This window comes from Monodelphis domestica, chromosome 3 (genome assembly GCF_027887165.1).
Source record: "Monodelphis domestica isolate mMonDom1 chromosome 3, mMonDom1.pri, whole genome shotgun sequence".
NCBI lineage: Eukaryota > Metazoa > Chordata > Mammalia > Didelphimorphia > Didelphidae > Monodelphis > Monodelphis domestica.
The window spans coordinates 459,897,718-459,909,807 of NC_077229.1; the positions used below are offsets into that span (position 1 = coordinate 459,897,718).

The 12,090-nt window shown below is 34.8% G+C and overlaps 1 protein-coding gene across 2 annotated transcripts in view; it reads right to left on the reverse strand.

The window, feature by feature from the left end:
• Positions 1-12,090, reverse strand: part of EDIL3 (EGF like repeats and discoidin domains 3) — a 703,912-nt gene that overhangs the window by 286,940 nt on the left and 404,882 nt on the right. For both annotated transcript variants that reach the window (XM_056824616.1, XM_056824617.1), the window contains one exon: positions 10,808-10,921. In XM_056824616.1, the coding sequence (XP_056680594.1) occupies positions 10,808-10,921 (114 nt within the window). The remainder of the gene's footprint in view (positions 1-10,807; positions 10,922-12,090) is intronic.

The window sequence follows — 12,090 nt, forward strand, 5'->3', positions numbered from 1 at the left end:
ATAAAATTACTTCCAATACATTTGCATCCAATAATATTCCAGAGAGGAGTTGCACTATAGGTAAGCACACTTTAGAAACCCAGATTATTATAAAATGTACTCATCTAGATACATTTAAAATTCTTTAAATTTAAGCAGAATGGAAACACTATATGTATATATACATAATAGATATATGTATTATATATTTATGTGTATTTTTCTGGCCTTAAAAAGCCAGAAAATGATTCATTTGATCTTAAATCTGCATGTTAAATTTTGCTCTTTTCAATACTTCTATTTATTATCCATCAAGCAAGTAAATATACACCCAGTAATAGAAGTTACATGGTGATACAGGATTAAATAAAAACCACAACTTTGTCATTTCACTAATAGCAGGAACAGAGAAACATATGCATAATTTAATACAAAGCAGGTATTCTTAGCAAATATTCTTGGAGAGGCTTAGAGGATCTTCATTATAAATGAAAAAAGAAAATAATAAGATCATTAGAGCTGGAAGGCAATTGAGAGATCATTTAATCTAGTCCCTTCATTTTGCAAATCACAAATTGATACCTAGAGAGATAAGGTGATTTGCTCAAGTTAAACATCTCAAATAGCTAACAGTAGAGAAGCTACGATTCCAATTCAAGTCTTCAACAATACAAATTGAGTTTCCTGAAAAACGTGGAAGCTCTAAGCGGTGAAGATAAAGGAAACAGAGAAAAGGGCTAGTGGTATTATTGGTCAATCTGTTAGGTGATGTATCACACTTTAACACCATTATATTGTTGCGGTTTTTGTTCAGTAATGTCTGACTCTTCATGAACCCGTTTGTTGTTTTCTTGGCAAAGATTTAGGAGTGCTTCATTACTACCTTCTCCAACTCATTTCATAGATGAAGAAATGAGGCAAACAGAGTTAAGTGATTTGCCTGGGGTCACACACAGCAAGTAAATGTCTAAGGCTAAATTTGAATTCAGGAAGATGAGCCTTTCTGACTCCAGGCATGGGATTCTATCCACTGAACTATTTACTTCCCCCCATTATATTGTTGGCTAAGAAAAAAAAACAACTCAGAACTGACATAATTTAGAAAAAAGTTTGTTAAGTCATCCAGCAGAAAGGAGAGCCAAAAGGGGGGCAGCCCAATCTCTCAAACTTCTGTAAATTATGCATGATATAGGAGTCAAACTAAGGAACAAGGGAACAGTAGCTGATTGGCCAGCATGGGGACAGTTTCTAAATAAGACACATGAGTTCCTTGAGATGTTTAGTGGAGAAAATTCCACATCTTCCTTACATAAGTCTTCAGGAACAACTACAGTTCAGGTCCAAATAACCTAGGTCCTTAGTTAAGCAGTAAACCAATCTGGTCTCCAAATAATAGGTCTGATTTCTCAGCCATGCAGGTTTAGAGTCAAACAATGCAATACCTTTTCTACACATAGTCAAAAAACTGTTATATTATGCTTTCTATGGATATGAAATGGTGGCACTGTCACTCTGCTATGGATATAAAAGGGATATGACAGACAGATCCTGTTTCAAGTAACTCAAAATATAATGGGAGAGATAACAAATATGATGAGTAAAAGAAAATGTACAAATAAGCCATATAAAAAGGAAAAAGGAAATGATTAAAAGAGGGACTAGACTAGAATTATGAAGGATTAGGAAGAGCTTCTTATACAAGAGAGCATTTTATTTAGGACTTAATGGAAGCCAAGGAAGCCATTAGGTAGAGAAGAGGGAGAACATTCCAGGCATGGAAAATAGCCAGAGAAAATGCTTGAATGAAGTATATTGATTGTAGAACACCAAGGAGGTCAGTGTCACTGGTTTGCAGAGTATGTAGCAGGTTATTTATTTATTTTTTTGGAATATTTTTCCATGGCTACATGATTCATGATTTTTCCCACCCCTCTTCCCTCCACCCCTCCTAGAGCTGATAAGCAATTCCACTGGTCTTTAAGTATGTGGCATGTTGTAAGGAAAAAGCAGGCTGGAAAAGTTGGAGGGGCTAGGTTATTAATGGCTTTGATTGTCTAAGTGTGGATCTTTATATTTGATCTTAGAACCTATAGGGAGCCACTAGAGTTTGCTGAATGGAGCTGGTCAGAGAAGTGATATGTTAGATCTGCATTTTAGGAAAATCATTTTGGTGTTTGAATGGAAGATGGTTTGGAAAGGGTAGATATTTGTAGTAGGCAGATTCACCCAAGGGTTATTATAGTAGTTCAGGGATGAGGTGATGTGGGAGGGCTAGCACTAGTGTGCAAGTGACAGTAGTAGTGAAAGAGAAGAAAATAGGACTTATTCAAAATCAGCAGAGAGATTAGGTCAGGTTATATATATATCATCACCATAGAGATGGCAATTACATGTCATTTTTTAAAGTGACATACAATTGACGGAAAAGAGAAAAGGATCCAGAGCATCATCCTCAATAACACCTATCCTTAGAATGTGTGATCTGGAGGAAGATTTAACAAAAGTTTTAGCCAAAGGAGTGATCTGACAAGTAGGAGGAGAACCAGGAGAGAGTGATGTCTTATAAATATATAAAGAAGAGAAGACTAAGGATTAAAAAATGATCATTATTACCAAAGGCTACAGAGTGGTCAAGGAGGATGAGGAGTGTGAAGATGCTATTGCATCAGGCAATTTAGAGATAATTGGTATCTTTGGAGAGAGCAATTTCAGTGGAATGATGCAATTGGAAGCTAGATTTTAAGCAGATAAGAAAATGAGAGGAGAGAAAATAGAGGCACCTATTATAGATGACCTTTAGCCATAGTTTAGAAGTTTAGCCACAAAGGGCAGAAGGTATGGAAAGATCAAGTGAGTGTTTTTTTGTTTTGTTTTGTTTTGTTTTGCAGATGAGGATAACATGAACATCTTTTTAAGTAGTAAAGAAGTAGAGAGAGATTGAAAATAAATGATAGAATAGGGTTGATAGAGAGTATAATCTTTTGGGAGAGATGGAATTTAAGGGAATTATTTGAACAAATAGAGGAATTAGCTTTGATAAGGAGGAAGGCTATCTCTTTGTGTGAGAAGGAATGGAAAATGACAGAGGGCATCTGAGTGATATAAGAAGAGAGGAGAAAATGGACCTGATAGTAAATGGTCTTAATTTTTTTCTATAAAAATAAGAGATGATGATCTTAACTGAGAGAAGCAAAGAGGAAGAGACATTAGGAGGTCTCAGGAGGAAGGCAACATTTGGAAGTGTCACTGTGGAGAGTAAAATGATGAGTAGATAGGTATAGTTGTCTAATTGAGGTTGTGCATCATAAATCGGTAGTGGGTCCAGTCAGAATATTTGCATGATTTTTTCAGGAACCTGTGTGTAGGAGATAAGGAAGGCCAGTAGTCAAAGTGATTCAAATCTGTTACTTAGAAGGATGTAATTGGTGATATGATAAAAGGATCAGAGACTCAAGAAATGAAAGCAGTGTAGAGTTGAACTGGTTTGCCAAGAGATTCAGATGAAGAAACAAAAAGAGAATAGTCAGTGTAGGGGTGATATTCTGGAAGAGACTAGAGGGAAGATTCTAGAGAGAGTATTGGTGGGCAGTTTTGTCTTTCTTTTTTCTTTTAATTTAATCCTGTAAATTTAGTTACCGCCACCATCACCTATCATCTAAGAATATTTAACTAAACAGATGCATTAAAAATTATATGCAAAACTGCAAACACCACATTGTTCACAATTTCTTTAAAATATGTACATTGTATATGTGTGCTAATATAAACAACCTCTCCTTTTGAATTCCTTTTATGTTTATTTTACTTGGATCTCTTTTTCTCTTGATTGTTTTGCTGTTAATTTTAATGTATTGCTGTATGTATTATTCTTACTCTCTTTTCTTTTCTTCATATATTTCCTAATTGTTCTGATTGCCTTTCATCATTTTGATATAATACAATATACTGAGGATCAAAGAACCAGAACTAAAACTGTAAGGACATTTGCAGACCATTTAGTCCAAAGCTTCCATTTTATATATAAGAAACTGAGGCCCATAGAGTTAAAGTCATTAATTGTCACAGGTGGGATTTGAAACTGATTTAGAGCCCTTGATCACTGCTGGGAACATTTAGGATGGATACCATATGAGACTTCCCCTGTCTCTTCTGTTTTTAAATGTTATCCTGGGTTTTAGAGAGCAGAAGGTGTGACCTAAGTGGCCTCTATGAAGCTTCTGCCTCTGTCTTGAATTTGCCTCACGACAGCACAACAGACAGAGGTAGAATTGCCAGCAAGGTTAACATTCTTAGCCAACATTGTTATTTCCATAATTTTTTTGTCAAAGTAATGAGATTTTTAAATTCTGAAGTGGGAAAAGTATTAGTAAATCTCCTGGGAAGCTTACCACATGTTTCCTAACTGTGATACTTAAAATTCTCCCTATTTCATTCTTGGCTCAAATAATTTAAACTAACAATTTCTGTACTTTCCAGAGGATCATACATTTAGAGCCTCCAATTTTATTTTATTTTTTACAACAAAGGAAAGAGAAGCCTAGAGATATTTAATGACTTATCCAATGACACACAGGTGAATGACAGTCAGAATTTGAATCAAGGTCCTCTGACTCTAAATTCAGCATTCTTTATAGTTTACCAGTCAATCTCCTTTTCAGCAGAGCCAAAACCATATTGAAGCATCTGTAGGCATAAGCCCATTTGGGAATACCTGGCCATCTATTAAAAACTGCTAAATTCCTCACTCTCATTATCTTTTGACCCAAGGCACATGAAGTAGAAATCTGATTATATTTAATACTATCTAGTCCCGTTTCAGCCTATCTGGAAAAAAACTAGAAATTTATATTTCATCTCCTTGTTTCTCTCAGTATTCCAGGCTTCCAGTTTCATAACTTCATCATCCTGGCCTCCTTTTTGCTTCATCCCAAATATGTCATCAGTTGCCAAATCTTGTCCTTTCTGCCTTCACAACATCCCTTATATTCAACTTCTTCTCTCCACTTAAACCACTTCCAATTCATTTCATTCCCTTACTACCACTTGCCCAGATTATTGAAATGGTATTCTAAGTGGTCAAGCCAAGTCAAAGTACATTTAAGTGTCTTATACGTACCAGGCACTGTGGTAAGTGCTGAGGATACAAAGAAAGGAAACACACACACACACACACACACACACACACACACACAAACACACACACACACACTCAAGTCCATGTTCTTAAGGATCTCAAAGTCTAATGGAGAAGATTTTGTAATTTTTTTGTACAAAAAAAATGATATAGACAGGATAAATTGGAGAGAAGTTCAGAGAGAAGGCACCACAATAAGGTATGATTAGGACAAGTTCCTTAAGAGTATCTCCCCATTCAAACCTATCTTATGACCCTGCCAAGGGAACTTCCTTTCAGCTTTGATCTGATTAGGTTGCTTCAGCAATTCTAGGGGTTTCTTTATTTCTAGGGTAAAATGTAAACTCTGTTCATATCTCTTCACAACCTGGTGCCAACTAGTTTTCCAGTCTCATTGGACATTACTACAGACTCCTACGGAATGACATATTGTGAATCAGTGAAACTAGACTTCTCTCAGTTGCTAACCTATAACATTAAATTGCCTAGATTGGTGCCCTGGTCCTCACCATCACTCATACCTAGAATGGACCATTCTTCTGGGGCCTCATAAAGTCTCTCTTCCTTTAAGAAGTAGCTAACCCCCAGGAGAACATTGTACACAGAGACTGATACACTGTGGTACAATCGAATGTAATGGACTTCTCCATTAGTGGTGGTATAATGTCCCTGAACAATCTGCAGGGATCTAGGAGAAAAACATTATCCATAAGCAGAGAACAAACTGTGGGAGTAGAAACACAGAGGAAAAGCAACTGCTTGACTACAGGGGTTGAGGGGACATGTCAGAGGAGAGACTCTAAACGAAGACTCTAATGCAAATACTAACAATATGGCAATGGGTGCGAATCAAGAACACATGTGATACGCAGTGGAATCATGCGTCGGCTTTGGAGCGGGGGAGGAAAAGAAAATGATCTTTGTCTCTAATGAATAATGCTTGGAAATGATCAAATAAAATATTATTAAAAAAAAAGAAGTAGCTAAACCAACCTTTTTTTTTGCCTGAAGCCTTTCCTTATTTCCCCCAATTACCAGTTCTGTCCTTTCCAAACTCTCTGATACTTAATTATTTTGTATATATATGAATTTAATCACTTTATATTCATTCTGCAGATATTTTAAATTCTATTTGTTTTCTGAATAATTAGAATGCAAACACTTTGTGAATAGGAATTGTTTTATTTTTTGAATTTGTTTCCCCTGGGGCCAGCATAATGCCTGTCACATAGAAGACACTTAATAAGCATCTATTTGATTCTTTCTAGGTTTCCTTACTTAGGTGTGGTGAGGGGGGAGGAAGGAAAAAAGAGTAGGTGAGGCATATTCCAGAGTGCTCTATCCCCCACATATTATTTAAGTAATAAATCATTAATATGGCTTCCCCTGGGCTATAACAGTCAAGAGAAAGTGACCCTACTTCCTCTCCTGATAATGTTCAGTCCAATCTATTGAAGAAATGAGGAGAAAGATAAGAAGTTATATCATCCTACCATATTTTTATGTGACCCATAATAATTTATAAATCCCATTATCATAAAATTTCTGAAGAGATCTATCTCTTACTGGACATATAAACATATACAGCTAAGGCAAATAATACAAAAGAGTAAAGCAGTTTGTTTTGGAATTTATATTCCAATTCATTAGAAGAATTTCCATTATAGAAGGACATTTTTTTGTAATGGTTACCTATTTGGTCAGGAACTAAAATGAGAATTATGTATGTTTTTCCATAAGAAAACATAGTAAGTAAGAAAGGGAATAAATAGGATGGGGATATAATTCCCTGATGTGGAAAAGAAACTAGAAATAAGTTCTAAACTTTCTGCCACTGTGTTGGAATAAGGAACAGTGGGGATATCAAGAGAGAAGAAATTGTCAAGACTGACAGTTGGTGGGGGAAGGGGCAACTGGGAGTGACAGTTGGGTCTTGTGACTAGTACTTCCTTCCTGCTGGTTTTATTTCCTTCCTGGTGTTGGAGGAGGGAGGAGCTCGTTCAGCCCAGTCTGGAGTGGAATCCGAAGATTCAGGCCCAACCAGCTCTGAAGCTTGTAATTGTTCTTGTTGCTTTCTGACTACTGCTAAGATTCTGCACAGAGAACGGGAGTGGGAGAAACCCTCCACCAGCCTGTGAGGCCTGGCTTCACTCTGAAGCTTAGGAAAAGCTCCAACCTTGTTTAGGGCCATCCTTCACTCCTCTTTTCTGATACATCTCCAATCCAAACTAGTTATTAAACTTTGTCTTATTTGAATTCTCAGTCAGCTAAGAGGACTATCTTTTCTAAGGCATAGAGGGAGGTAAACATCAGTTCAGTCATTCAACTGCAAACAGTCCTTATCTGATTTCCTCTCTGCAGGGGGCATCTCTCTCCCCTCAACTCCTCCATTCCCTGCTACAAACCTTCCTCTATCCCCCTGTTCTTCATATTTTCCCCATCTTTCCAAATAAATATTACACTGACAGAAGTAGATGGGCAAGCCGAATACCTTTTTTTCTTAATTTACTTTTCTTATTATGAGGTTTTTTTTTTCTGAGTTATTCATAAAACTCTATGTAACTGCCAAGGTCTTATTCTTTGCTACTATAATTGAGAGATTCCACACACCTTCCCTGTGAGATTTGCCCTTAGTTATGATGGCCCATTTTCATTTCTAAAAACAATGTTAGGTACAAGAATGATCTTAGCCTCATTCTTGGAATTTAATCATGTCACATTTAAATACCCAGGAGGATAATGCAGGTTTCTAGTACATAGGTACTGTGGGACACATAGACCAATATATGGAAGCACTGAAATATCCTTTTAGATTAAGGAACTAAGGACCTGTCTATTTCTATTGCTATTACTTTTCATTATCACATCATGTTTTGTTAAATGTACATGGCAAGGAACCTTCTATTCCATGGAGGCTAGATTTGCTCATTCTAGTTAATCATAATTTTTTCTGTCATGCTCTTTAAGAAAAAGGCCCTGTTGAATACTGAGGGTTTTATCATTTAGGAGTATCATGGGGCTCTAAATCACGGCTTCACTTAGAAGACTGAATTGGGTTCATCATGTAAAAGTTCAATTTCAAAAAAAATAATAAAACTTATTAGAAAAAAGCTTCAAAGTCAATACATTCTAGATAGTATTCTGACCACCAGAAGAGATGGTGTATGCCAACCAATTGCCAGAATATTCTACATAAATTTGGGACAATCAATGAAGTTACAAAATTTATGTTTAACCTAACTTATTACTAACAAATATTTGATTAGGTTTCTGTATTTTGTAATGACTATTATAATGGAGTAATTAGAAAGCCTTATGACACAAATTCCAAATAGCACTATGGTTCTCTAGAATGTACACTGATGAAAAGGATAGATTAGAGTAATGGACCCACAACCTTATTTTTAAAAGGAATTTGATAGGATTATCTAGATTGCTTAAATGTAAAGAGTAATTATTTTTTAAGTCAGAAACTAATGGATACATTTAATAAATAGAGCCAAAAGACAAAAATCAATTTCAACATAATTAATAGAAATCAAATGAAAGGGACAGTTATATCATTTCCCTTACAAGTATGCATCAAGCTAGGACTGTAATACTATTTAAAGTGTGAAGGCAAAGTGCAAGAAGAAAATAACCAAGTTAGTGATATATAGGAGTAAAGAAAACAAATCTCTTCTCATTGATGGAGAGCTAGAAAGAATAGCACATAAAATGATAAGCGACAACATAAAAATTTGTCAATATTTCTGATTATCATAATTTCCAACATGGACAATAGCTTGGATCAGTCATCACTATCATCCTAACCATTATTAAGATGGTTAAGCAAAGAAAGGTTTTAAAATAATTAGCTGGGTAGCAGATATATCCTATGAATAAAAATAGAAATTTTATTTGTTTTTCCAATTTTACAGTCACTGATGAATATCTAATGCCTTTGAATCTAAAGATGCATCAATGGTAATCAAAACTAATAAACAGTCAAGTCATAGTTTGCATACTAGGCTGTTCTAAATAGTAGCTGTCTTTGTGAAAATGTGGACACAATTTGTCTTCCACATTCATTTACCTATTGCATCAGCTCTGCAAAGTCAGAATGGTACAATGAGAAGAATGTTGGAATTGAATTTGGAGAAACTAAGCTTACATTCTGACTTCATCTTCTAAGTCATCATGACCAAGATATTTAACCTCCCTAGACTTTGGTTTCCTCGTCTGTAAAAAAGAATAGTCATTACTTAAACTATATGAAGAACCTTCCAGATTTTAACATATGCTTCTAGGAACATTATTCTCCCCTTCATTACCTTTATTTTGAGGGTAAAAGTAAATAAAGTAATCCATGTAAAAGTAAATAAAGTTCCATGAATATCTTTATTTTAAATAAATATACATATATTAGCGAATTTCCCAGCAAAGACATAATTTAATAGTCTTCAAACCTGGTCTTTGAATTCTCTGTCCTTTTCATTTCTTTCTTCCCATTCTCCTTCCCTGCTAGCCCTACATCCCCTGCCTCCCTTACCACAAACTTCTTTCATCTGTCTTTATAACACTCCAGACTCTGACCTTCTATTTATTTCATTTTCCTCTCCTTCCCCAATGAGGGAAAGAGAAGCAGAAGCAAGGGCAGAGGGAGAGGGGAAGACAGAGACAAAGAGAGTTAAATTCTGTTCATTCTCTACTGTTATCTCCGTAAGTATTTCCCATTTCCCTCCTACCTTCTTTCACCTTGTATTTTAAGTATTATACTTTTAAAAAATAAATCTCTTCAAAACTAGGTGGATTAATTATACTTTAAACTTCAATAATATCAATATATTTTATATAGCAAATTCTTGACATATTATGGAGTTAATTAATATTTGATTTTTTGTAACGTGCTGTGAGGTAGACAGGGCAATAACATACATTTCAAGTTGGAAATGACATCAGAGGTCATTTTACAAAAGAGGAAACTAAAGCCTAGTAAAGTAAAGTGATTTGTTCAGTCATAAAAACATGGTTTCTAACCCAGGTCTTCCACTCAAGATCTAACCCACTGTAAATTTTCTAGGCTTCATAAACTGCTGTGCCTTTAAGTCACATATTCAATGTCTTGTAGATAGTAATAGCAGACCAAAATTTGGAGAACATTAGTCTTCTGAATTCTTGTCAGTGGTCTTTTTACTACAGAAGACTATAGAGATCATCTAGATAAATCTCATTTTATGAATTAGGGAAATGAAGCCCATGGAGGTGTAGCAAGGTGGCCAAGTTCTCTGAAGTCATGTGGCAGAGCCAGGATTTAAATTGTAGTCCTCTTTAAGTTCAAAGTCAATGTTTATTCTATCCTTTTGCCTCCTCATCCTACCTCTCACTAAGTGTCATTTTATCATATTCTGAAGAAATGCTTCTAGTATTTTTCTTTTTTCTAATTTGAAAACTAGAGAAATGGGAGGATAGAATAGAGGGTGAGAAAGAAGGAACATCATGAGTTCATTAAATGAAATATAGCTAAAATAATTACTCACATTAGTAATGTAAACATTAATTTGAAATATTGAAATTCACATCATTGAATATTCTCTAGAAGCAAACATAAACATCATCATCAAGCTTTTTTCTTTTGTTATCTGTCAGTATTTTGGCATTTTTTCTATCATACATGGAACAGACATGATTAAAAAGTATATTTGTGATACTTACTATACTGGCAGTTTCTTCCCATAAATTCACCAGGGCACTCACAAGAGTAGTTGGCAACAAGATCAGTACAGATCCCTCCATTCTTACAGGGCTCTGATTCACATTCATTTATATCTAATAAAAAAGTAGAGAGTAGAAGAAATGAATTCTCAGAGGGGAAAATGTGGATTACAGAAAAACATAAATCTCCTTTAAGGACCATAGATAATACATTATTTAAATACCCATACGATTTCTATTAGTCTCAAAACATTTGGGTGTTTTTTTTTTCTATGTGGTGTATTTTTCTTCTTTAAGAATCTAAAAAGATGAAAAAGGCAGTCAAACAAATATATTAACAATCATTTTTTAAAGAAAGAGTTCACATACAATGGTTGGATTTCTAAAATAAACACAAATATTTTAGAAATGTTCGCCGTACCCATAAAATTAAATAAAACAAATTAATCCTAATCATGGGATAAATTAATATTACTTCCAACATGTAGAAATTTACCCCGCAGCAATAGCTGCCAACTAAGACTGTATCATTTCATCTTAATTCATTAAAATTCTAACTGACAGAGCTGTTTGTTTCTTAATAGTTCTCCTTTGATGAATGGGCTGAGAAGAAAACTGGAGTTAAGAACTAAAACTAGTTATTTCCTAAGCATAATAAATTTAGGAAGAAAAATAGGCTCTTCATTCTATTATAAACCTTCTAAAGTTTAGGAACCTCACTCTTTGATGTTCAAATATGTCAACAGCACACAAATTAAGAGAAAATGATAGTCTTAGTATATAAAACAAACAAAACTGATCCTTCCAAAGGGCAGCTAGGTGGCACAGTAGATATAGTGGTAGGCCTGGAGGCAGGAAAAAAATTATTTTTCTGAATTCTAATTTGGTCACAGACATTTCCAAGCTATGTGACCCTAAGCAAGTAGCTTAACTATTTTTGCCTGTTTTGTCATCAGTAAAATGACCTGGAGAAAGAAAATCCCAAATGGGATCACAAAATGCAAAATGCCAGACATGACTAAAAATGATTAAACCACAAAATTTTATCTTTTATTAACTGAGACAAGTATAGTTTCCTCAGTTCTTCTTTGAGTATTCAATATATGTCTAATATAGAAAAAGTTGGGGAAAGTATGGAGGAAACTATGCCATTGTGAAGTAAGATTGTGATAGGAAAGCTGAATAAGTAACCAAATATACTGAATGTTGGCTTCATAATTATTAAAACTATAGTTGAACTCATTTTATATGTACTTAACAAGAAACATATTAGTTCGAAAATT